Source organism: Dicentrarchus labrax, unplaced genomic scaffold (genome assembly GCF_905237075.1).
Source record: "Dicentrarchus labrax unplaced genomic scaffold, dlabrax2021, whole genome shotgun sequence".
Lineage (NCBI taxonomy): Eukaryota > Metazoa > Chordata > Actinopteri > Moronidae > Dicentrarchus > Dicentrarchus labrax.
Window position 1 is genome coordinate 10,273,077 of NW_026136708.1, and position 27,400 is coordinate 10,300,476.

General features: G+C 41.6%; 1 protein-coding gene across 2 annotated transcripts in view; it reads left to right on the forward strand.

The window, feature by feature from the left end:
* Positions 1–27,400, forward strand: part of nbas (NBAS subunit of NRZ tethering complex) — a 147,864-nt gene that overhangs the window by 43,389 nt on the left and 77,075 nt on the right. For both annotated transcript variants that reach the window (XM_051408104.1, XM_051408103.1), the window contains exons 25-39: positions 514–687; positions 1,089–1,222; positions 4,392–4,454; positions 6,271–6,393; positions 6,498–6,600; positions 6,784–6,861; positions 7,008–7,162; positions 10,938–11,050; positions 13,455–13,568; positions 17,017–17,130; positions 19,243–19,400; positions 22,232–22,315; positions 24,223–24,387; positions 25,040–25,153; positions 26,355–26,478. In XM_051408104.1, the coding sequence (XP_051264064.1) occupies positions 514–687; positions 1,089–1,222; positions 4,392–4,454; positions 6,271–6,393; positions 6,498–6,600; positions 6,784–6,861; positions 7,008–7,162; positions 10,938–11,050; positions 13,455–13,568; positions 17,017–17,130; positions 19,243–19,400; positions 22,232–22,315; positions 24,223–24,387; positions 25,040–25,153; positions 26,355–26,478 (1,816 nt within the window). The remainder of the gene's footprint in view (positions 1–513; positions 688–1,088; positions 1,223–4,391; positions 4,455–6,270; positions 6,394–6,497; positions 6,601–6,783; positions 6,862–7,007; positions 7,163–10,937; positions 11,051–13,454; positions 13,569–17,016; positions 17,131–19,242; positions 19,401–22,231; positions 22,316–24,222; positions 24,388–25,039; positions 25,154–26,354; positions 26,479–27,400) is intronic.

Sequence of the window (27,400 nt, forward strand, 5' to 3'; positions counted from 1 at the left end):
TTCTCTATCAAAGCACTCATTTTGTAGTCCCTTAGTCTGACTTCTCACTCGTGTTACTATGAGAACCGGGGTTTTTTGGTTCAGTGGTATTTTATTGGTTATGTTTAGCATCCTAGCTAATGACTATACTCTTGATACATCTTTTGATTACAATCATTTAATTTAAAAACACCTTAATCTCCATAAAATGCAAGAGCTGATAGAACCTCAGCTTTTTCAAAAGTAATTTACATTTTGTTACCTATTTGGTTCAATACAGTACTTTATGTGCAAGATATGTAACTTTCAGTTTATATATCACATACTAAGACGAAGAAAAAGTATAGTTATAAATCAGTGGCAGGGTTAAAAACGGTTTTTGGTCAGAAATGATCAGGATTTGTCAGTAATTTGGAACAAAATGGGAAATAGTGTCCAGGATAAAAAACATTATTCTGTAGGTATGAGTTTACCCAAACCTAATTAAAAATGTTGATGAACCGTATTTAATAGTAAATGTCTTTCTATCACCAGTCCACCACAGAGCGATATGTGAAAGATGCCTTCCAGTGGATGGTGCCGTTCCTGCACCGATGTGAGGGACAGACGGAGGGTGCTGCTAAATCTCTTCTCAGAGAGTACCTGGTCGGCCTGGCCCAGCGAGACCTATCCCTGCCCCTCATCATCTTCCAGCACTCGAAGCCTGACGTAAGTATCCGAACACACAAAAACAAGTGCAGGGGGGCGTCACACTTGGGTAACCATAACACACACACACACACACACACACACACACACACACACACACACACACACACCATCTCTCTGGCTGTTTGTACCATGTCAGGGCCAGTGTCGTATCCCTGCACTGTAAATGTTATATTTATGACCCCATAAGGGCACAGCCAAGGACAGGTCCCCTGGCTATTAGAAAACATGCACCACACACACACACACACACACACACACACACACACACACATATACACACACACACACACACACACACAAACAAACACTTAAAGAGAGGAAAATAAAGTGCCTCAGTGTTAATGTTTGAAAAAGGATCAGCCTGCCTTGATAGACAAACATGCTCTCCTCTCCTCCAGTGCCAGCAGAAGCTCATCGGGGATCCGGACCAGCTGATGGCCATCGCTCTGGAGTGTATCTACAGCTGTGAGAGAGATGACCAGCTCAGCCACTGTTATGACATCCTGGAGTGTCTGCCGCAGAGGGGCTACGGGTGAGACTCACACACGCACACACACACGCACGCACGCGCACACACACACACACACACACACACACACACACACACACACACACACACACACACTCATGGAGCTGTGCATGTTTACACACAATCTCAAACAGTGAGACTTATTTACATTATATAAACCATCATTTTAAGATGGTAAAGCAGTCCACCATTGCCTCATCCACATCGGTCTCACCCCTCCCACCTCTTACCTCTCCTTCCACCTTTCCACTTCTCTCCTAGGACCTATCAATAAACCTAACTACCACCTCAGTTTCTCTCTCCCTCCCTGTCCACCTTTATTTTCCTCCTCCTTCTCGCTCTCTTTCATGCTTAACTCTGACTCCAAGGAGCCATCAGTTAGCCAAGCTCTAACGTCTATACAGTATTTCCTACCTCCTACTATTGCTGTCTCAGACTCTCTCTCTCTCTCCCACCTCTTCTGTAACACATTTTATTTCATATGGCAAGAGGGCCTGTCCTTTAAGTCTCCCACGAGGCTGTGTGGGTATGCAGCGCATTTGAAGGAGAGCGAGTCGTAATAAAAGACTGAGAGGAAAAAAGCTAGAGTACAAAAGAGTAAATTGTTGATAAAATGTACCTATAGAGTGGCTGAGTAGTTTAAATGAATTAAAATGACTCTTTCTTAGATGGATTATCCTTCCTGTGTGCACCTTAATTGGAAAATTGAATTACTACTTTAAGGAGTGGTTCGTTCTTTTTCTTGTCAGCTGGGTGCAATGAAGAAGCCATACTTTTCAACAATGGCATCGTTTTGCCCTTTTCAACTGGCTCACATAGCTCGCTTTAGCTGTGCTGTGATCATATGCAATGCCACTGCGCACTCACAGCAGGGGATAACTCTACTGAAGCGAGATATTATGCTACCACTTGGGATTATGGCCACTAACAACAAGGGCGCATTGTTGTACTAAACTCTAAATCTAATGCAGGTAATTAAAGGTCCAGTATGTATGATTTAGTGGCATCAAGAGGTGTAATTGGAAATACCAGTCTGTTGATGCTTGTTGTTGTTGCTGGGTTTTTTTTTTGCTGGGTCTAAAAGATTTCTGCTGCCAATTCAATACAGTGTAGGTGAATGGAATTTTCTTTGTGGCACTGACAGCACTGACATAAAGTAATTTAGCTATCTCAGCAGTATCATGTCTTTCCAGAAACAATGTTCCACTTACTCTGAATAATCCACAGATCTTGCCGTCATTGACTGTCTACCAAAGACGTAGTCCCTTTTAAAGCTGTAAACACTGTAGAAAGAAACCTAATTCTGGTTAGGTGTTAGGGCTTCGTGGTACAACCTGTTCTGCTACATGTTCTTTTATAGTGCTCAGGTAGATAAAGACTTTCTGGGTGACAAATGTGGAAGAGCAGAGGTGGACATGCAGTAAAATGTTTTTAAGAGTTCTGATTCAATTCAAAAAAGAAAGTGCAATTTATCTCACTGAACAGATTCATTGGCCCAGATGTTGCAGTATCACACACAGTTTCACATACATCCTGAGATAGATAGATAGATAGATAGATAGATAGATAGATAGATAGATAGATAGATAGATAGATACTTTATTTATTCCGAGGGAAATTCAAGTATCCAGTAGCATACAAAACATACATTGCATACATTAAACATACAATTAAAATAAAGAAAAATAAAATTGACTTATAACACAGTAGCCACAGTAAACAGTGCAAAACAGTAAGCAGTGCAAATGGAGGTAGAAATTGTCTGTTGTCTATTGTCCTCCCTGCCTTGACTAAGAGTTGTTGTACAGTCTGATGGCCAGGGGGACAAAATAGTTTTTCAGTCTGTTGGTGGAGCTGAATTGGGATTATATGTTATACTTAACATATTCCAGTGTGTAACATTTAGGAGGATCTATTGGCAGAAAGGAAATATAATATTCATAGGTATCTTATCATTTGGGTATAATCACCTGAAATTAAGAGTTGTGTTTTTATTACCTTAGAATGAGCCATTTTATCTACGCAGGGAGCAGTCTGCCGTGTTAACCGCCATGTTTCTACAGTAGCCTAGAGTTTCACAGGCACTGTACTTTCTCATACACGCTTGGAAGGCGAGTAGTACTTAGTGGGTTGCAATCTACAATTTACTGCTATAGGCCACTAAATCCTACACACTAGTCCTTTAACTACTCTAAACAGGGTTTTACTGTATAAATATTTGAGTGTGTATAATACTCGGACATGTTTCTTTCTCAATCAGTACAGTACAGCATTTCACACTAAGCATTTTCAGGCCAGACAGGCCTCCTTCCTGCAGTGTTTGGATTAGCACTGCTGCAAAGCTCTACTGTATATGCAATGCCTTCAACTTCACATTTCTCCCAGGGGTGATTTCTCTGACTTACTAAGCTCCAAAATTGCCATCCCAGCGTAGAATATTACAGTTTTTGCGAGCTAGGAGAGAAACCATGAGTTAGTAGTTTCAGCCCAATTTTCTGATTTTTTTTTGTGCGACAGCTTAATTAGGTTTAAATCTGCTCAGAAGAATGTAATGTGTGTTCACCCTGAGAGTGTGGAAAATGCAGAAATGGGCAGGGGATTAGACGGTGAGGGAAGGAGAGAAATAGAATTGGGGAGAAAGGGATATTAAAAAGAGGAAGAACAGGAGGTGGAGCAGCAGACAGTCAGAGCAGAAGAAGAGACGGATGCAGAGAAATGGATTGATAGGTCAAGAGTTTGGGTGTGTAAAAACAGAACGGTGTGTGTTCGCAAAAAAAAACGCACTCACACACATACACACTGACGCAAACGCAAGCACACACATAGAAGGTTGTTTCATCGGGGTCAGTACTCTAGTGGGGGACAGGCCAGCCTGACCCAGAATCCTTTGCCTCAAGGCAAAGCATCATGGGGTTTTATTTTTAGTGGGGAATCAGTACAACCTCACAGTGGTAAGCCGAACACACACACCCACACATACACACACCCACACATACAGTACACTGTGTACACTGTACTAGCATACACACACACACACACACACGCACACACAGACATGCACTTGCACACTGCGCACACACTTAATCATGCAAAAGAAATTCCTACTTAATGTTCTACTTTTTTTTTTACTCCAACTTACCATAAAATAACTAGTGTTTTTATCATCCTACAGACCAGACACGGACATCACCGCTTCCCTCCATGATAAGGTGGACAAACTTGAGAAGCATCTCAGGTACGTCAACACAACTCCCACCATCTTTCAGCTGTCATTCCCCCTCTCTCCTCAGTCTTCTCCTGTCCACCCAGTTCAGCCCGGTGTGCAGATTAGAGCTTCAGGGTGGAATATTTGCTGCTTTTTTTTTTGCGTTTCTCCTACAGATTTAACTGAATATCTTTGGGTTTTGGACAAGGCTTTTTTTTTGTCCAAGCATCTCTGGCTGTACCTGTTTGCAGGGCCTTTAAAGTGCTGAAGAGAGCAGCTCATCAGTTTGGTGATTAGTGCTTCATTGCTTGGGAAATGTTCACTTTGTAGCAATGCTTATTACTTCCCTCCCCCCATTATGGGCCTGATGGAAAACACAGAGAAGGAGAGGAGACATGGACGTGCAGTCAACACACACACACACTCAATATCAAAGGGCCGTTGTCTGTCCCATGGTACTCCAGCAGCCTCAGGCATTTTCTCTGTTACAGGTTAAAATCACCTACGTGTTTCTCTCTCTTCCTCGGTCTCTCTTATTCTCTCTCTCTCTCCTCCACCCCTCCCCTAAGGGTGAACTTCCGAACACTGAGAAGTGATGAGGAGGAAGGAAGGAGGAAAAGGATGAAGGTGGCGGGTGGGGAGGGCAGGAGCCTAAAGGGAATGCGCATGTAGATGATGAGGAGGAGGAGGAGGAGGAGGAGGAGGAGGAGGAGGAAGCAGCTTCAGGAAAGCCTGTGTTCGAGCTTAGTGTTGGCCTTTACAGACAAATATCCACACATATTTACACACAGACACACACAACCATGCACAAACACACCCCGGGGGAGCCTGGGAAATGTGTTCATATATATTTTGTGCTGAAGAATTGTGTCTCACACATACACGCACACACTCTTACCCAGATGAATCAGGCAGTAAATGCGAAGTGTCTTCTCTCAGAGCGCCTCCAGAATAAAAGCTGTTTTCAGCTGCTGCCACTACCACTTGCTGGCGCATTAATATGTGTACAGGGAACATGCAGACACTCCCACACACACTTTCACACTCGAGCAAATACACACGGTTGTAAATATCAAGACTTGTTGTCTGTTTTTTGCTCACATACAGCCAAACACACTCACACACACACACACACACACACACACACACACACACACACACACACATACACATACACATACACATACACATCCACACAGGCACCTGTTTACTATGGTAATGAGTTGCAGCAGAGAGTGAACATCTGTAGCAGCACGACCCTGTTGAGACTGGGGGAGCCATGCTAATCCCACGCCAACACTCTCTCTCGCACACGCACACGCACACGCACACGCACATGCACACACTCTCTCCCTCGGTCATATAAGACTGCCAGCATCCACATGCTCCTAGACATACAAACACACGCTTTCAAAGAGGTGCTGTCTCGCTGGCGTGCAGTTTATCATGTTGCTCTTCGGTCTTGCTCTACACTTTCTCCATCTGCACTGTGGCTTGCAAATGACTCTGTGCTGCCAAAATAATGAACAGCTTAGAGCGTACACATCTTCTGTCTTTCTCCTTTGTACTCTCTTTTGGATTGTTTGGGTTTTATTTTACCCTTGTTTCTCCTTCTTTGGCATTTCCTGTTTTACTGATTCTTACTTCTGCCAATCCTGCTGTCTTGTGCTTTCACTGTAAGATCAAGTTGATTAATGTGACTTAAAATTGTATTTGTCTGTTATTGTGTGTTTTTTCTTGTCTTCTAATGGGTTGTATTTATATTCTTGGTATGACCCTCTACTGTACTACTGTATTTCACTACAGATTATATGTGTGTGTGTGTGCCTGTGCTTATACTTAATAGTGTTGTGGAGGTTCTGGAGAAACACGGCCTGCAGAAGCCCATTTCTTATGTGAAGAACAGCCAGAACAGTGAAGAAGAAGCCCACCAACTAATGGTGAAACTGTGCCGCCACACTGGCCGCAAGTATGAAAGACACACGAAACGCCATGAGCACAGACACTTACAAACACACATGTCTGTCAAGATCCCGTGAACATACTGAACATTTATTATGTGCATATATCCAGAAACCCTCCAGTGAGTGAGACGGTGTGGCGAGGTCTAATGCAGGACCTGCTTGACATGCAGCAGAATGTCTACACCTGTCTAAAACCGGAAACATGTCACCAGGTATTGCGCTGCAGCAAATGAAAATTATAGGGAATAACCAGATTTGTGCTACAGTATGTGATAAGGTGATTAAGTATTTTAAGTGCATTTTGCACCTTGAATGACACTTCCTCTGTTTTTCCACCTACTGAATCACTGAATTATACAATGCAAATGATCTCCTCTCCTCCCTGACTTCTGCAGGTCTTTGTTGAGTCCCTGCTGTGTTCCAGCCGTGTGGAGAACGTACGCCTGGCAGGGCAGCTCATGCACTGCTCCAAGGTATATAAAATATGACTTCAGACTTTACCTCACAGAGTTACACTCTCACTGGCCTCCACATTGGGGTTTCCAAATGTTGAACCACCCATAAAGAATTTTAACACTGCAGTCTCATTGATCTCAACATTTTTAATTAATGTTTCCAGGTCAGCCAGGATGTTCCTGTCAGCTTGTCTTTCCGGGGTAAAGGTTATGCTCTGAAGGTAGCCTATGAAAACAGCGTGGAATTAGTGTTGGCTGCTGCCAGAGAGTACTTCAACTCATCCACGACACTGACTGATCCTTGCATGGGCCTGGCCAGGTGAGGATGAAGTATTTCTCTGCTTTTAAAGATCATGTTTCTCATTATGCCAATTCTCACTTCTTTAAGCTAGTTTAGATTTAGAGCGTGAATTTAGATTTAATTTGGCCTAGCTTAGTGTTAAGATAAATTTTAGACGTGCAATATTGAGGTAAAGGCTGAGTTGGGTCTAATTTCTGAACCAAACTTAGTCAAACATGCCGTACAGAAGTGTTTATATGCTTTCTGAGATACTGACCTTGCTTGTTGTTGATGTTTCAGAACCACCATTTATTTCTGTGTGGGCAGATATATGTTCTTGTGCTTGCATGACTGATTAGAAAAAAGTAATGGTGGCCGCTTTTATTTCCTTTCATATAATACATAACATGAAGTTTATACCAAGTACAAGTATTTGTACGGGAGTATATGTGTGGCTGTTGCTGGTTTCAGATCTCAGAGGGGGGCTGGTGGGTGTCTAACCTTACCGTCTGTTCCTAGTGGGGAAGTGGGACAGTAATTGGGTCGTCATTCATTTATAGTAACTAATACAGAGGCCCCCCTCCACACGCTTGGACAACATCATCCATTGTAATGCTCCCACTGTGTGTGTGCGCGTGCATCTGTGTGTGTGTGTTTCTTCCGCGTGTGAATTTGAGATATGAGACAGAAAGTAGTGTCTGAACATGTGCCTGTCGCTCTGAAATTAATAGTCAATACAGGCAGGCTGCCTGTGTCCTTAAGATTAAAATAACTGCTCCACAGACACACATTTTATCCTGTGTACTAAATACCAACGAAACATACACACGCTTCGGACCGATACACAAACTGCACCTGCCTGTGTCCTGACTAGATGCGGTCAGTGGCACCAGGCAAGAGTTTACACAAGGACAAAAAGATTCCTCTTAAAATAACATGGGAATCCCCTTTAACTACTGAAGTGATCCCACTGAATCACTCAGGACAGACAGAAGAGACGCACACTCACAAACTGAGAGACTGAGAGGTGGTCACGTACACAACATAGAGACAGACAAAGAAGTCCAAATGTAGTATCAACAGGTACTTAAAAATCTAAAAAAAAGAATAGTTCATATACACACCGGGCCTGCATAACATTATGACCACCAGGGTGCCCTATGCTGCCCATTGTTCCTGCTTCTAACACATCAACTTTGAGGACAAAATGTTCACTTGCTGCCTAATATATCTCACCCACTGACAGGAGCCATGAACCAGATAATCAGTATTATTCACTTCACCAGTCAGTGCTCATAATGTGATGGCTGATTGGTGTGTGTGTATATATATGTATATATGTACATATATAATGACTACATTAAATATGAAAGGTGTTGTGCATAGTGACAAACCCACTGAAAAGGTTCTTTTTGGAGCATTTGATCATCTTTCAGCTCATTGTTTTGGTTTCGTGGCCCACAACTTTTGTGTTTTGGTTCACTGTCACTGCTCTCATCAATCTCATTTCCACCATCATCAGGCAGGTGTTTTTAGATTTTAAAAAAAGCTCTAAACACTTAATATATGCTACCTGCACAGCACTAGATGTCTGACAGAGTTGATGATGATGGTGAACATAGTGGAACATTTAGCTGCTAAAGAGGCAAGTATTTCTCTCAAGTGGAGACCTAAACAAAGGTGGAGCATTTCGTGTTTTTGGCATGTTTTGCGACCACCGTTGTTTCTCATACACACTTCACACCCCCTTCCATTCCCAGGTCTTCAAATCTGTTAGTTGCAATCGGAAACTTCCGCCTAGATGCCACTAAGTCCTACACACTGGTCTTTTAATGTAGGTTTAGGGCATTCGAATGCCATTAAATTCCTGAAATATAGTAAGCTATTTCTAAAGATATAAATAAGGCTTGTAGGCTTGGATGTAAATTGTACTGCCAATACAGAGTTAGATATTTTTTTTTCTTAAGGTTTATGATGGTACTTTTGCTTCCAGCTCGTCCAAGAGAGGTTGACCTGCAAGCATGTCATAATTAAAACTGGACAAAGTCAAACCCAACAAAAATGTAAAGTAAATTACATTTGAAGAAATGTGTTATTGCTTTTCAGCTTTGTGCCTCTTTATCTTTGATGTTTAAACTCCAGGCCAGAGTCAACAATTACTCTAGATGCATGTAAAAACAACTGTTCTCGATGGATGTAAAAGTTGTCAAAACGTCTCACTCTTGTGAGAAAGATGCACATATTTCAGCAACCATTATGCAGAAAAAATATGGAAAGAAAGAGAAGTGAGTCCAAAATGGATGATTCATCTTGTTGCTGATCTTCTCTCTTGTATTTGAGAAAGCTCGTCTTGCAAGACCCTGTATGAGTAGGAGAGAACTGGAGCGGAAATGTCACAAAAATTAAGGAGAGGAAGAAAAAATGAGAGGATGATTGCGTCAGTGCGCTGCCGCTCAATGTGCCGGTACACAGCTTGGGTTGGTCAAAACAAGGACAAGGTCTCTAATATCGAGTTCTGTTGATAACTGCAATACAAAAGTTAACTTGTGTTGTCTGTAACAGAAAGTAGTTATCTGCAAATTACAGAGCACACGCTGCAAAGCACGTTGTGACTGCCGTCGTCTTTTCTAAGGCAGTCTCCATGCACAAACACACACACGCCTGCAGACACTTCACAGCACAAGTACATAATCAACGCGCCCTCTTTCTGTCTCTCATTCGCCCATCCACAGCCCTTTCCTCTGCTCTCATTTGCCAGGACAAACCTCTTGTTCCTGGCAAGAACACCAGCCATGCTCAAAGAGTGAGAAGTTGTGTGTGAGTGTTTTGCAGAGAGTATGTAGTGGTAGTCTGTTAGCAATATCAAGTCAACCAGTTTTAAAAATGTTATGTTTTGGACTACTTTCATTACACTGATAGGGATTCTGAGACGCCTGTTCTTCTCTGTTAGATGTCTTCATTCACACACTGTGAGGGTTAAAGAAAATACACACGCCAAGGACAAGTTCACTCCTCTCCACTTAACTGACGTCAGAGCTCCTCTCTAAGCTGTTGCTTTTTGTGGGATTTATTTATTTGTAAATTAATCATTCCGTTTTTTTCCCATATTTTGATGAAAAAACAAGAAAATGAAACAGGCACACATTCAATGTGCTGTTACATATGCTAAGTGATGTGCTACATAATCCTATTAAGGGTAATGAGTGTGGATTGTGTTGTGAGAAAAAAACTCCCCTGTCGTATATCTGTCAAATTAGTCTAGACTTTGTAAATAAATCCATTTTGAGTTGTCTCACCATGTTTCTGATCACGATGTTGAAACTTCACAAACTTTAATTTAACCAATTTTTGCCAAAAAAAAGGCAAACTGACCTAGTTACACTGTTTTTTTCTTCTACAAATTAAACGAGGTATAATAACAATTGGTGCGCTTCAGAGGTGCTTGTAGGCACAGATTTTGTTACCTTTGGACAGAGCCAGACAAGATGTTTACCCTTGTTTTCAGTCTTTGTGCTAAGCTAAGCTAACCGACTACTGCCTGTAAGCCTAAAATACAGGCATGAGAGTGCTATCAGTCTGCCTCTGCTAACTCTCCCCCACAAGGCGAATACGTGAATTTCCCAAAATGTTGAACTGTAGCTTTAAACGTAACCTCTCTTTCTCTGCATATGAGTTGCATGGCTAGTGTGTAGCTAAAATTCCGACATCCTCTTCTGGATAACACAAGGTCATCTGATTGGTTACCTGTGGGACAGATTATTATCGCTGTCGGTGGTAGCGTGTCCCCTTTTTAACTGGTTGCTGCCTTTGTCAGGACGTGTCTCCAGCTGATCACAGACTGTCCTCTGGCCATCCAGGACGAACTGGACCTCATCAACGCCCTCAGCCAGTTGGAAGACTTCAGTGTCAGTATCCTGCCGCTGCAAGGTACGACAAAATGCGTCTTTGTCTGGGAAGATGATGTGTGCTTATATTGTCATTCATTCCAGTGTTGTTAATTTAAACTCGTCCCCCACCTCCCTCACCCCTGTACCACGCAATCTGTCTCCCTCTCTGCTGTCAGTTCCTCCATCCCTCCATATGTCACTTCTTCTTGCCGCTATATCTAAATATATGGTTATTTATGGATCAACTGTTGAGCAAACAACATCTGCCTGATGGCCTAATTAGGATTGAAGTGTTAAGTCTCTCTCTCTGTGTGTGTGTGTGTGTGTGTGTGTGTGTGTGTGTGTGTGTGTGTGTGTGCTCTCTCTTACACACACGCACACACACACACACACACAAACACACACATCCTTTTCTATATTTTTGCTCCATCTGTAAACCTGACCAATCAGTATTCACTTCCACGCTACTTTCTTTCTCTCTTTTCTGGCTCCACATCGCTACCCTACCGCAGCAGTTTCCAGGCATGGCTCTCTGTTAAAGGAAACTGTGCAGCTAGAATGAACCACCTTGGCCCCTCATCGCCTCACCTCTGAACCGAGGTGTTGTTTGCCTCCGAGGCCTCAGCTTTCTCCCCCTCCCCCCTTTGCCCTCATCAAACTGAGCTGCCAGCATAAAGCCAGTGTGACAGAGCGAGCAATAAACTGCCACCTTTCTCTCCCTCTCCCTCTCTCTCTCTCTCTCTCTCTTTCTCTCTCTCTCTCTCATCTCCTAGTTTTTCTTTTTTCCACTCTTTCTTTGCCCCCTTACTCGTACTCCCTGCTGTTTACCCTATGTTAATTTTACGCTGCCCACTTATTCTTACCTGCGAAACAAAGTGAGAACAGGAGCGAGTTTTCCAAGCAAGTATGCGAAGGAAGGAATGAGGAAAAGCTCTCCAATTATTACTTTTTGTGTTGTGTTGTTTTGTATTAGTGATTATTATCTAAAGCCTATTTTCAGTGCTCAGGGCCAGCCTGGCTCCATGGCTCTGTATTGCCTGCGGTGCACTTTTTTTTGTTGTACTGACTCAAGGACACACACACTGTCCACACACAAAGATACACATTATTTTTATTTTTCACCAAAGTAAAAGCCCTGTTCCTGTAAGTTTACACAGTCTGAGATAAACATGCACAAGTACGAAGTGAAAGGATTTGAGCATATGTAATCCATCTTAGGCTGTCTCCTGCAGCCCTCCTACAGCGCCTTAGGCAACGCTTCATACACACCACCCTCCCCGGAAATTCCCTCCAGGCCTCGCCCAAAGTTATGCCAAGCCATAAAGGTACTTAGCAGGGTGCAAAAAAACACAGAGGCCCGTGGGGGGGGGGGGGGGGGTGGGGGGGTGGGGGCATTAAACATGCAACATGGTCTTTCTCAGGCTTTCAGTGCAAGTGTAGAAAAATATTGAAATGAGTTTCTGTATGTGGACCTCACTCACTATTAGCCAAATGAAATGCATGTAGTCAACAATGAGCACTGAATCTCAAATCTACGAGAATTGTGTGTCTGCACTAGTATATAAATGTAACATATGTAAAAAGAAATGTGCATGGAGTCATATTAACACTGTGGGGTACCAGACATCAGAGAGTTTCAGACTCAAACAACAAGTCATGGATTTATAAGACAAATTGTGGTACTTTTTACAGGATTGCAGGTAACTCACGACTATAGTTGACACACGGCCATGGAGAGTAATACTACATTGATATATTTTTGGTGTACATGTTTTTTCTTCTTCTAGGGCTACTGCTAAAGATTATTATCATTTAATCTAATTATCATTTTCTCAAGCAATTGGTTCTTTAAATGTCAGCAAATAAGGAAGAAAGGAAAGTTTCTTGGTCTCCAAGTCTGTCTCATTTTGGCCGACCAACAGTCCAATACCCAAAGATATTCAATTTACAATGATATAAAAAGGAGAAAAGCAGCAAATCCTCACACTAGATAGCAGTTTCGCTATTTTTGCTTAAGAAATTGCTTGAATGACTAATCAATGTATCAAAATTGTTGCAGATTAATTGACATGATTGATTAACTGCTAATCTTTGCAACTTTATTTTCTCCTCTATAATAATCAAATTGTCAACAACTGTGCAAATATAAAGTATTCTACACAATATTGATTTGATTTGATGGAGTTTTGACAATTGTCAATTTTTTTATGTTACGTGATTATTCAAGAAAAAGCACTTATCATCATCAATATCGGCCAATATGTAGTTAGGGTTGGGCTTTTTTACACAGCGGCATTATTTTGCCGACATCATGGCAGCAGCTGCATCCATCATTTACACCAGATCATTTGTATTGTCAGCTGCAACTTCTCCAGATTGAATACAGTAATTAGCAGAACATGTCTGACAACCCTCCCCCTCTGCCTTCTTTCTCTCCCTCCCAGTGCGTCTGCGATCAGACCGTCTGTCTCTCATAGAGGAGTGCATCGCCTACTGCTCCACGGCCTACAAGCAGTCCACTACTCTGCTGAATCTGGCCTCACTTCTCAGAGTGGCAGGTACCTACCGACGCACACACGGACACGAGACATTTTGTCTGACACCACTGACCTCATCACATCATCTTTTCTCATGTGCATGAGGGGAAACATTCAATGAATAACACTCTTCTGTGGTGGCAGTTTCATGACAAAGCTCATGAGATTAAGTAAGAAAGGACCGCCCACACGAGGCACAGAGACGCACCCGAGCATGCGTGGGTACTTTCAGCGAGAGCAACGACAGTTCTCACACAAGAGGGAAATTCATCATCACGAGCTGTGTTGTAGCTTGCTTGAAAAAAAAAATCCATACTGAAACACACACACACCATAAAGGAGCGAGCAATTTTACTCCCCAGACACACCACTTTGTGCTCTCTAAACCTTTCTGCGCTCAAGTTTCGTGTGGTTGTGACAGTCAGGTACAGGTTCAGTACGAGGCCATTAAGTTAAATCTGTAACTTTGTGAAGGGGATAGGTGGATGGATGTTTCTGAATGGCAGCACAAATACTGTTTTCACAGAGCTTTTGATTCCATTCTGTAGTCATGTTTGCAAAAATTAAAAAAATATATATTGTGGCTAGAATAGAGGCACTGTTGAGCCTGTCTCATCTCTTTGTGTTGTCTTGTTGCTTTAAAAAGATAAAAGTATTGATCCTCAAACCACTTTTAAGGCTGACAGATGCTGACAAGAGACATTTAGCATTCAATTACATTTTTGATGGTTTTATAATTACAATCTAGTTACCTCAGCGCCATCAGCGTGTTCTTTTTCAATGAGCATGTCAACCTCATGTTTGTAATGTGCAGAACATTTCTGAAAGAGTTTGACTATTAACGATACAACTTGCAATATTGTATTCATCCATCACAATGCACAAGATAAGAGTGAAATTGGACTTTAAAAAATAGACTTTAATGCGTTGCCTGGTAGGTATTTGGCTATGTACAGTATGTAGAGGAAAAGGTGAAAAGAAACATTTGTTGGGTTCATTCTCAGTGTGGTGTGGAACGACTTGTACTTTAAGCAGCATCCTACACGCTCGCAAACGTTGCCAGGGAAGCCGCTGACAAACCTTGTCTAGTTTTGGTAAACAGATTTCACTTCTTTAAGCTAAGTATTTTTCTCTTTCCATCTGCTCATTTTCTCTTTCTTTGGGAGTAACCGTAAGCACAAAATCTTGACCAGAAACATGTTTACAGTAGTCTACTTGCAGTGGGATTCTCCTGTGTAGAACAGAAGAGAAGGGTTTTGTGTGAGATGCCATCCTCTTGGGATTATAAAACACTAGAACAGTATCAATGCAAGCACACACTGCAGCTGACTGATGAGAAATTCAATCAAGTCAACACATGAAAAGTGAGTGATGTTGGCTGTATTTGAATCCCTAAATAAAATTCATGAATTTAATAAAAAATAAAAAATATGGTCATATTTTGTGTATTGGTACCCGTCCAACCACCCACAGCCACCGCATTAAACTGACAGCATGTGGGAAAGTTTAAGATGTCATTCTGTTACTGCATGTCCTTCAAAATAACATGAACATTGCTGCTCTCTCTCTCTCTCTCTCTCTCTCTCTCTCTCTCTCTCTCTCTCTCTCTCTCTCTCTCTGTATCGCCATGTTTGTTTTATCATTCTTCTCTTCAAGAATATGAGCTAGACTCTTCTCTCCGTGTCTGTTGCTTTCCTCTCTCTTCCGTCCTTCATCTCTCGACACATAGCTCGTTCTGTCTTCTCTCTCTGAGGCCCGTCTCCAGTTAAAGGAAACCTGCTAACCGGCCTTGTGGCATTTCTGTGTCTCTCCCGCTCACATTCAGTCAGCAGGCAGCTCTCGCTGTGTGGCTTCAGAAAAAAAGCAGCAGAGGGAGATGAGAAGAGGAATAAACAAATTTTTAAATAAATAAATGCAGGGGGGAGGCTTTTGAAGGGCGCATAGCTCTGGGGCTCTGTGGTGAATATTTAATGCAGGTATCACCAGCACACCGGTTAAAAACCTTAAGGGTTTGGTTGCTGCCTTAGTCTACAGAAATGCTCCGTAAATCATTCAGTCTTATGGGGTAGAGGTAAGAAAAAAAAGTTTTTTCTGTCTGAATGAATCAATAATTATGACATTCCAAATGAGAATTAAACTGCGCTTACTTGGAAAGGATCCTGGTGATCCAGTAAAGAGCCTCAGGAGTTCATGTTGTAGTCAAAGCTTATTAACTTGAGTTATTTTTTATTTGTTGTTTTTCTGACATTTCTCACCTTTTCATCCCACCCTTTGATTAACCTGTCAACGACAGGTAAAGGCTTCAATTGGATTCCCAAGAACTCTGATTTAGATCGGCTTGAAATAAATGCCAGAGAATGTCTTCATAAAGGCACAGGGTAAATTAAGGTGTGCTGACAGACACACACACACACACACACCACACACACACACACACACACACACACACACACACACACACACACACACACACACACACACACACACACACACACACAAACCTCCCCTATATTGAGGTTAGACAGCTTTTGAAGACACCCTTTCACCGGTCACCTAGAAAATATTTGACCAACACCTCTTTCCCCTTCGTAGTAAACACTGCATTTCGATCCGTCACTCACTCCACACACACACACACACACACACACACACACACACACACACACACACACACACACACACACACACACACACTCACAGACCAATCCAGCCCCATCGCATTTTCTTCATCTCAGCCCGCGTTCTTTGATCTTCAGTGTACAGGTTTGTTCAGAAGTCCTGTTTCTGCCTCTGCCTCTTTTGATCGTCCAGTCATCTCCCTTTTGTTTATTGACCTCAGAGCAAGATCAAAAGGTTGTCCTGAGCCACCACCAGAATGTTAACACCCCAACCGATCCCACCAACACTATGATATCAAACTGAGATTCATTCATGTTTAGCGAGACAGCGGGATGGCATTTTTAGATATCTCAAACTCCCCCTTTGAGATGAACAGACACCGCAATAACCTCATTTATGGTAGACGCCGATTAATATGTCGTCTCGGGCTCTGTCTGTGGTGCAGCTAATACAGTTAGACATCCTTACATTCCAACCTTGAGCCTTTGTGTGTGTGTGTGTGTGTGTGTGTGTGTGTGTGTGTGTGTGTGTGTGTGTGTGTGTGTGTGTGTGTGTGTGTGTGTGTGTGTGTGTGTGTGTGTGTGTGTGTGTGTGTGTGTGTGTGTGTGCGCATGTGCGCGCGTATGGTCAGATGGAGATTTAATAAGAGGTTTATTGAGCCAGGTGTTGTACGTGATATGCAGAATCATGAGACTTTGCTATTTAGTATGTTAGCTTCGACATGTTTCTCAAGATTAATAAAAATACATTTTAAAAATACTAAAGATTCATGTTTATGTTGTTGCATCTCTCCACTGTTGATGTCTGCTTAAATTAATATCTGTGTGTGTTTGTGTGTGTGTGTGTACAGGAGATGACAAGGCCACAAGAAAAGGCCAAGTCCTCACCCTGCTGGCAGAGCAAGCGCTCCAGTGTCTGGACTTCAAGGCCTCCTACATCCACTGTCAAGACCTCATGGCAGCAGGTATGTAGTTGACCGTGAACCGTGCCTGTAGAAAAGCTAATTTGAAGCTCTCTTCTGCCTGTCTGTCTTTTCGCCTCATTTGGTTCAATTATAACATTACATGAGGGCAAAGCGTCCCCAAAACTCAGCCAAACTCGTTTAAATATGTAGACCTATCCTGATGACATAGCTCAACCAGAGTCACTCGAGATACAGTATTGCAATTTTTAATATGTTTTGCTTTTAAGTATTAAATTCCCAGTAAATAATGTTCTCAGAGTCCACCTGAAAATCGTACTTGAAATGAATCCACCGATTTTCGATCCACATGTACTTATCGGCCTTAGATATGATGTAACACAGCCTAATGGTTTCTTTTACCCCTGTTTACCAGCTAGCGTACATAGTTGCTGGTGTAAGGTGGCATCCATGTGCAAAAATGATTGGCTGAAGACTGTTTTTTATGATAAAATCTTTACTCACAGAATATTTTATATTATGTTGTAGTGGGATTTGAAAGTTGAATGATAGCTTCAATGTCTGAAAGGTGTGGAATATTAAAGAGTTTAAATGGAGTTTCTAGCTGAAAGTGAATGAGTAGTTAGGAGTTGAAAATCAATGGAAAACTGGGAATTCTCCATAAGGAATGGATATGTAAAATCGTGGAATATTTAAGAAATCATGAAAGGTATCAAAAATTTGAAAAGAAGCAGATTTTTTTTTTTTTACCAATAATAAGGGGTTTAGTTTATATGGTTAAACTAGTGATTTGACTGTTTTGAAACATACTGCTATCAAATTCAAGTGCTCTAAAATATGAGGTCAAGTCTAGCAGTCTGTTCCCAGAAGTCGACAAGCATGTTGTTTCAGTAACTGATGCAAATGATGCTCAAAACTAGACAAAAAGGTTGCTAGAAAAGAAAATGAGTAATAGAAAAATAGTATTGCCTAAGTACATTTCTCATTATGTGTGTTTTGCTGGTTGCAATTAAAAGTTACAAACAGTATAAGACACCAGAATAAATGTCACTGGATTCTTTCAGCTGTAATTAAAGTAAAAACCACAAATTATCATGTCTTCTTCAACCACAGATGTGTTTTTTCACATGTTCTATAATTGTCACTTACTCTATGCTTCATTTTGGCTTTTCTTGAGTTGATTCCAGTAATGGTTTGTCTCATGGTTTAAACACTTGAGAATTACTCTGGGCTTCTTCCATCCTTCCTTGGATGGCCAAAATCAGGGTCTGAGTGACTGACTCTGTTCGTGCACTGGAACAATAATATGGAGAACGATACCACAATAATATTACAACCTAGACGCCCCCCCGGGAGGGATTAAAAGTGGTCACTATGATAATGATATTTTGTCTGACCCTGTTTAGAATTTCACAGAGTCTCCCCACAGCGCTGAGTAACGAGAGACAGTGTGGATGAGAAAAATGTGTCGGGGGAGAGAGAGAAGGTGTAATCAGATAAGCGCCTGTGTTTTTCTGTCTGTGAACGCAGTGGGAATAATTGAATCTGTTTGTAAGAATGAAGGCAGGATGGCGTGTTGGTTTTTGACTGTGATGAAGCGGGAACAAATGTAGCACAGCTATTACAATGATATTTTCTTCAAGGGGAAACATGCTTTATACTTGAATATGTATTAATATCCCAAGGGCTTGGAAGGTTACACTTTATTGTATCATCAATATCTCAGCCTTATATCCTGTGCATTTTTTGTTCTGCAAATTATTAGATTTAAGGCAGTTTGTGTGTGCGGTCTTGTGTGTGTGTGTGTGTGTGTCTTTCTGTATTTCTGGGCCTTGGTCTTCTATGAGATAAGATTCAGGGTAGATTGGCAGAGCAAGGACATTGATATAATGAAAACTACTTCAGCTCAGCTATATTGTGTGTTATGCTCCTGTGTGAAGAGAGAGAATTGGTGTTTATTTTTTTTACTTTAGATTTTGTATCATCTCTTGTTGTTTAACGTTTTTATTGATTCTTTTATTGCAGTCGCTATTATCTCCTGGTCCCATTTTTGGTGTAATTTAAAACCACATCATTCTTTTTTCCTCCTTTCCTCTCGTACCCTGCTTTACCTTACCTCCCCTCCATGTTGGCCTCCATCTACTCTTTCTCCAGGTTACAGTCCAGCATGGGATGTGTGTAGTCTGCTCGGTCAGTGTGAGGGCTTTGGAGACTTGGAGGCCCGGCAGGAGCTTTTAGCCTTCTCTCTCACCCACTGTCCCCCTGACAATATCCACGGCCTCCTCGCTGCCTCCAGTGACCTGCAGACTCAGGTACCTCTTTATCTTTCACTACGGTTTGACCAATATGGATTTTTACAGTCAGCAGCATAACATATTTGTGTTTGGCACCAGTGCATATCCCCCCCACCGCCACCCAAAAAGCACGCCCAGCACATGGGCTTATAGACACAAAACAACTCCATGCAGTTGCTAACCTGCCCTGGACTCAAACCACCACAGCTTGCTGTCTCTGACTATCAAACAACCGAAAATAGCTTCAGCCAGCCTACAGTAACAAATCAGCACAAAGTAGCTTATACAGTATGTCAATAACCACAGAACACATAGCGATCCAGAAAAGCACAGCGACTCATTATAGGCTTACACAGTATGAATGAATGGATGACAGCATCTGATCACACAATCACTTGTATAAACAATTCATTAATCACCATTCATCATCAATGGCACAGCAGCCAAATGTTATCACAGACACAGATTACAGTAAATGCGCATTTTCTAACATTTGAGAGGCAAATTAAATCCCTGATCCCACTCCATAACAAAGAGACACCTGTACTCACCCATTAGAAGTTCTTCCTACCTTTTCGCTCAACAAAGTCATTAACAACCCTTCCCTATTGAGAGTATAGCCAATCCACTGAGTCTTTCTTGTCCCATACTGCCCACCCACAGACATTAGGCAATTGTCGCTGTCCACTGTGAGCCATTATAATCAGCTGGGCTGAGCATTGCATCGGCTGCACCGTCGGTACTTGCACCACTGCTTCCAGTATATCTTTTATTTATTTTACTACTACTACAGCTGATACTGGTATTTTGTATCAATAGCCAGTATCTTGATTTGGCAGTGGTATAGAGAGGTAGTTAACTACACTGTGTTCCAAATTATTATGCAAATATGATTTCAATTAAAAAAACATTAGATTTTTTTGTTTTTCAATGAAAGTTTTCAATTGTGCTGCTTCCCATGTCTGTTTAGATCACTGACATCAATCTCAGACAGGTTTGTCTTTATTAGTTTGCCAGGTGAGCCTAATTAATGGGAAACTACTTAAGGATGTTGTTCCACCTTATAAGTCACAGGTTTGATGCAATATAGGGGGAAAAAATATCTTTCTGCAGATGAAAAGTGTGAAATAGTGCAGTATCTTTCAATAGGTATGAAACCGCTGGATATTTTGTGAAATATTAAGAGAGATTATCGTCCTTTGAAAAGATTTGTGTCTGATTCAGAGCGCAGATGGGTTCGTTTAGATAAAGGCGTGTTAAGGAAAGTTTCTGTAAGGCTAATTCATCGTATTAAGTGAGCAACTTTGAAAAAGCCACTGATGAGTAGTAAAAAAGGTATTTGAAGTTGCTGGTGCCTCTGGAGTCCCAAGGTCCTCTCAATGCAGGATCCTCCAGAGGCTTGTTGATGTGCATAAAGCTGTATTTTGGTCACCCTTAAACAATGCCCACAAGGAGACAGAATTGCAGTGGGCTCATAAATACATTCTGGATGGCCACCATGTCCCAACAAGGCTGCGACATCAGCAAGGAGGTGGTGGAGGGATGTTTTGGGCTGGTGTCAAAATGACCTCTGCAAAATATGTGGAGTTCCTAACTGCCCATTTCCTGCCATGGTATAAAAAGAAGAACCATGCCTTCCGGAGTAAAATCATTTTCATGTAAGACAATGCACCATCCCATGCTGCAACAAATACCATTGAGGCCTAGGCTGCTATGGGCATTAAGAGAGAAAGAATCAAGGTGTGGCCACCATCATCTCCTGGCCTCAACCCTATTGAGAACCTGTGGAGCATCCTTAAAAGGAAGCTCTATGAGGGTGGGTGGCAGTTTACCTCAAAACAGCAGCTCTGGGAGGCAACTCTGGCATCCTCAAAGGAAATACAGGCAGAAACTGTACATGGCTTTACAAGTTCAATGGATGAGAGAGTTGTTAATGTGATATCAAAGAAGGGCTCCTATGTTAACATGTAACTTGATCTTTAAAGATGTTTTTGATTTGAAATTATCCCCTCTAATGCAAAAAATACAACAGATTTCGGTTTTCAATCCTTTAGAAATTATTAAGTGTTTGGAACTGTTCTGCATAATAATTTGGAACACTGCATTTTGAGTTATTTTGCAAAAAATGCCATTGTCATCATTGGTAATTGTGTTTAATAAAATCCAGATTACGATAAAATTGTTGAGGAATAAAAAATCCTATTGACTGCCAATTATATCGACTATTTAATAAGAAAAAAAAGAACAAAAACAGTATATGCATAATAATTTGGAACACAGTGTAGTAAAGGAAAGAATTTGACAAAACAGGCAGACCAGTAGACATATAAGAAGAACTTTTTTTTAATAAGAAACTAGACAAGAACTTTTTATATTGGCATTTAAAGAATTCTACACACCATCAGTTTAAGAAAAAAGCTTGTATCAGCTTTAATCAGAAAAGTAATATATTAATCTAAGACCATCCCTGTGTCTCTTGTTCACTGTAGAATTGAAAACAGAGGTTGAGATGCAAGATAAATCTGATGGGTCACAAGGTGATAAACGAGTTAGGAAAGAAGAAGATAAAGCATTTATTAAGTTTATTTCTCTAATGAAAATGAATATTTTGCCTCTTCAAGCCTCTAAAACATACTGTATTGAAATGAGAAGGGATCAACACTTTTCGAATCAAGGATGACCTTTGTGCATTCTCTCCTTAACTACTAATTTCCAAAGTGAAGAACTGGCCAACACGAAATTGTCTCAAGAATTAACTTCATCCTTTCACCATTGTGCTTTTTGCCTATTAATTAAACCTAAGCCTAATCTTCTCCTTTCATGTCTTCCTTCCTCTTTCTGTCCTTCAGGTGTTGTACCAGGCAGTTAACTATCAAATGGAGCCTGTTATTACTGAGAGTGGACAGGAGGCTGATGAGACAGACTCCTTAAAGGTTTGTGTGTATTACTGTTCATGTGTATGTTTTTTACCTTTATGTTAATATGCTTGCTGTACCTCTTCTCTTTGCCTGAGTTGTCTCTTCTGCTATTCCTGTGTGGGTGTGTCCCTGCCCTTTTGTTTGGTTTGTGTGTTTTCCTATTGCTCCATATTTGATGAGGTGTAAATCTAGTGTTAAGGTTGCTCAGCTCCCTTGGTTTATTTATGCCTCCCCTTCTCCTCCCCTTCAGCAACGCCAGCTTTATGATGCCTTGAGTGGGTGTTAATGTTTCATGACTTCCATTGCATCCCCTCTGTGTGTGGATGGGTACTCATTTGAAGCTGTCTGTTGTCATTTTATTGTTGTATTGATGTCCCTACTACTCAACCGTATATATTTAAGCCCTAGATGAGTGTATGTGTGTGTATGTGTGTGTGTGTGTATGTGTGTGCGCGCACGTTCTGGAGGAGCATTTATTTGTCGTGTGTTTTTTACAAACATCTTGAGTGTATGTGTGTTTGGGTTCCTTTCATTTCCTGACCATAAATCCCCTGCCAAATAAAGTATTGATGAAAGGCACTAAACGATTTGGCCCTGGCCCACTGGCCCTCTAAATTTGGTTTTGAAATCCTTTTCAGTTGTGCAGTAACCAACGTGTTCGTCCAAAAATGCAGCCGACAGTACGATACACCATTCATTTGTTAATTTTTGTTAAATGTACAGATGATGAAACGTTCTATTTGTGAAAGAGGTGTCTTTATTGGTTCTTGAGTTCTCATTGTTCATCAGAATCGCTGTACAATGTAGGCAAAAAAAAGAGGTTTCGCTTTAATGTTGATTCGATAATATCCTGCTTCACTGCTTGCTTTAAAGGAATAGTTCGTCATTTTGATTTGATTCACTCTGGCGCATAGTTAGATAAGGAAATTGAAACCACTCTCATGTCTCTCTGTTAAATATGAAGCTACAGACAGCAGCCAGTTGACACCTAAAGCACCTCTAAAGGTCACTTATTAACACATTATGTTTAGGTTTCTTGTTATACAAAAATCCAACTGTAAAAACAAAAAACAAATCTCCTTTTCAGGAAGTTAGAGCTCGAAGCCTAGAAACAGTCAACCACATCACCCCCTGTGGAACAGTAAATTGATATTTTTGGTTTTAGTCACCTTTATAGATGCTGGTAGGTGGATTTTGTTACCTTTTAATAGAGTCAGGCGAACTGTTTCCCCTTGCATGAAGTCTTTGTGCCAAGCTAACTGGCTGCTGGCTGTAGCCTTATATTGGTCAGATATACTGTATGAGTGGTATCAGTCTCATTTAACTTTATGACAGAGAGCAATCGTATTTCCTATAATGTCATATTTTTGCTTTACGTACCAAACAATTGTGTTTTGAAGGTCTGTGGGTCAATGAATTGATCACAGTTGTATAATCCTAGTCCCTACAGATTAAATGAAATCACAGAGCAGTTTCTTCATGTAACAAATCTGTCCCACGTCGCCTTGGTACTACAGAACCTAGTGTGAGTAGTACTCAGTGTGCCACTATCATGCAGTTCTGGGAGGGCTCTGTGCTGCCTGAACAGTGCATATTCTAATTCCCTTATGCAGTACACAGACAAACAAACACAAAGAGCCCTGCACTCATTGAAGTGCTCTTTTCAAGTACATAATGAAAAACACAGCACAACCATGCCTAATACCACATGGATACTCAAGAGTCCTCAACTCAAAATCTGTCCGGTCTAATATAACAATACAGATGTAGTGATCAGAGGACTCTTCTAATGCTGCTTTTTAGTTTTGCAAAAAGAAGAATTGAATTGAAGTAGAGACTCTTGAGACTTACAGTGGAGGATACTGCTGCAGACTGACACTAGAATAACATTTTTGTCCATGCTGTCACCTGCTTGGCTCCAGACGGACACTCCCTCTGTGGGTTCAGCGGGGGACCTGCTGCACAGGACTACAGCAAAGACCATGGCGGTGCTGACCACTACAGGACTGACCACCAAGGCTGTGCTGACCGCAGTCAGCGACCACCGCTGGTGGAAGGAATCACTCAACTACCTCCGGCCGCTGCAAGTGAGAACACTCTGACTGTTTTGTTGGTCTGCGGTAAAAGCTGACGACAGTTTTCTATGTTGGGGGCAATAAAGTACCTAATTAATTAACTAACTAACTAACTAACTTGTGGGTCTAAATGTTTGTGGTTTTTACGCCTTGTATTGACATATGAGTGTTTATGGATGCATAAACAGTAATGTGCTTGTAAAAAGGACGATCAAGCAAACAAATAACAAAGCAATGACTGCAGATGTATGTTAACTGTCATTGCTTCCTGAGCTGCACATCATGTGTGTGTTTGCGTGTGTGTGTACGCGTGTGAAAAGACATGTCTGCCCATCTCTCATATCTCACACACTCTAGCTCGCAGACTTCATAGTCATCATCCAAAAACAACCAATCAAGAGCTCATCTCTTGCATAATTAATTGGCCCGCCTGTTGAATATTTCAATACCTGGCGGTGTGCCGGCGGCTGGACTGGCTCGGTGGTCGCCGGGGCGGAGATTGATGGCGTCTCTGGTCTCTGCAGCGATTTTGGGGTGGTGGCTCGTGGTCGCAAAGTTTCTGAGGAGAGAGAAAAACGCAGTAGATGTGAGCTATGGGTTAGAGAGAGATGTCAGTGCTCTGGGCATGTTGTGAAAGTTTAATGATGTTTTGATGGCTCCTCAGGGTCACGGCACGGGAGCCACTAGTCAGGAAGGGGCGTGTGAGAATTCCAACCTGGAGCATCAGGGCTGTAGCCCCTTTTATCAGGAAATCATTGAAGATCCCTATGTAGACCTGGTGAGTAGCTTAAGACCCATGTGTCTCATGGCTCATTATCTTTTTCTTCCTTTTCCATTCCTGTTGTCCTTATTTCTCTTTTTTTGTTTACTTCAGGCCCCCTTCTTAAATTACCTCAAAAATGCCTGAGTAGGTCCATGACTTAAGATTTAATTCGATTTTTTTTCTCATATGACTTATAAATTCCTTCAAAAACAGCGTTGAGACAAAATGAATATTGATTTCAGACTAAGTAGTTTTAATGCCAAAAGCAATTTGGAAGTTCTAACGGTACAGGAAAGTAAGGATGAAGTGTGAATCATACTACGATAACGGCAAACAACATTGGAGATGTGGTAAAAAATCACACACTTACAGAAGATGCACTGTATGTATTAAATGGAGGGGAAGAGGTGAATATCATAAAAATCCAAAAGAAAAGTATATCGACAGAAGGAGTTATGGAAGTAGAAAAGAACAAAAGTAAGAAAAGGAGTAGTTTGACCTTTATGCCTAGAAAATGGTCGCCCCGGGCTATGACTGGGCTTTTTACTCAGAGACACAAATCATGTGGATAGCTAAAAGAGTGGACGCGAGGGGAAACAGAGAGGGCCGATACATCTCTTCTCATGACATTTTAATAGGCCTCTCCAAATCCCTTCCTCTGCCCCATCTCCAGCGTTCATCCATCTTCCATCATCCATCTACCAATAATGGCTCCCCGCGTCCATCTGTCTATGAGCCGGCTGATCAATGGGATTGGTTTTTACCTTAACAGTTTCAATGAAGGAAGTAGGGAGGCAAGGAGAGGCTGATTGAGAGAGAAAGAGAGACAAATGCAACAAGACAGAAAGATGGATAGAGCGAGAGTGGCGAAGACAGACAGGAAACACTGTGTGCTGAAGCGGTAGCTCTGAGGCCGACGAGAGCACAAACGTCATTGTTCACCTCTCAGACACTTGAGAAATAACTTGGTGTACAAGAATCCTATAAATGAATTATCAAACGGCCCGTGTTAAAAGGCTTTATTTGGCTCTGAAGTTCATTTGTTTACTCCATCCCTCATCCGTCTGACTCCCTGGGAATTAGGGCACTCTGTCACCTTAATCACATCTCTCTGTGTCATTTTCTGATCTGCTCTCCCTACTATTGGGATTCCCTCAGTGCAGCGAATAAGCATTAGGTATTTATTTATCACTCTGTTTTCCGCTCTTTCTTTTAGAGTCAAGATGTGTATTCGTCCTACAAGGACGTGCCTCAGGAAAACTTTGCTGAGGTTTTGCTGAGGACTGGCAAATTGGCTGAGGCTAAAACTGAAGGACAAACCCTGTTTCCTGCTACAGAGGGTAAGCATACATGAGGATAATTGTATATTACATATGTATGTGTATTGTATGTACATATTACATACATTTATGTGATGCAAAGTAATTTTAGAATTGGGAATTTCTGCCAGATCGGTTGTCAGTTGGAGTCAGCCGTCACTCAGCTTGAGCTGTTCCGTGGTCCGATTTCACACATGGCTGCTCTAATAAAATCTCTTATATACTGTCACAAGCTTCTTTTTAAATGCTATTGGAGTAGTGTTTTACATGTTGTTGCTAATGTTGTCTTGACTGAGACTCTGCTGTGATAGAAATAAAACTGAACTTTGCCGCAGAACAGACACACCATATTGTCTGCATCTTCCAGCCATCTGCGGCTCCATACTTTCTTCTTTTTTTTTTTTCATGCTTTCTCTGTTCGTATTGCACAAAGTAAGGCTCTCTTTACTGTCATATTCTTTGATGACGCAGACATCGGGATTCCTGTGTTTTAGTGATTTGATTGAGTTAATTGATCCGTACTGTATTTTGGATGTGTCTGAAGTTGAAATATTTTGTGACTCTACACTGAATTGGCAGCCTCCACTTCATTCAGTGAGCTTTTTTGTGAAAGTGCCTGAAATTTCCTAGAAGTGCTTTTCTTCTTAGTCCTCCGTCTTAGTAAAGCTGTGGTATTTGCTCTGCCCTCTCCTCTCCTCATCTGTCTAGCCAGGTATGTGGTGGACTGGGGGACAACATGGGAAGAATAGCCTCACATTGATTAATTAATGTATACCCACGCATCCCACGGCAACAGTAAATAATGACGCGTCACCACGGCGATACTAGAGATAGCACCAAGTCAAAACATCAAGGCCACGCTGTGTGATGGATCGCAGCTGCTCGCCAAAATCAATGCCACTACAAAAATAAAGAGCAAATGTATGTGTGTGTCCGTACGTGT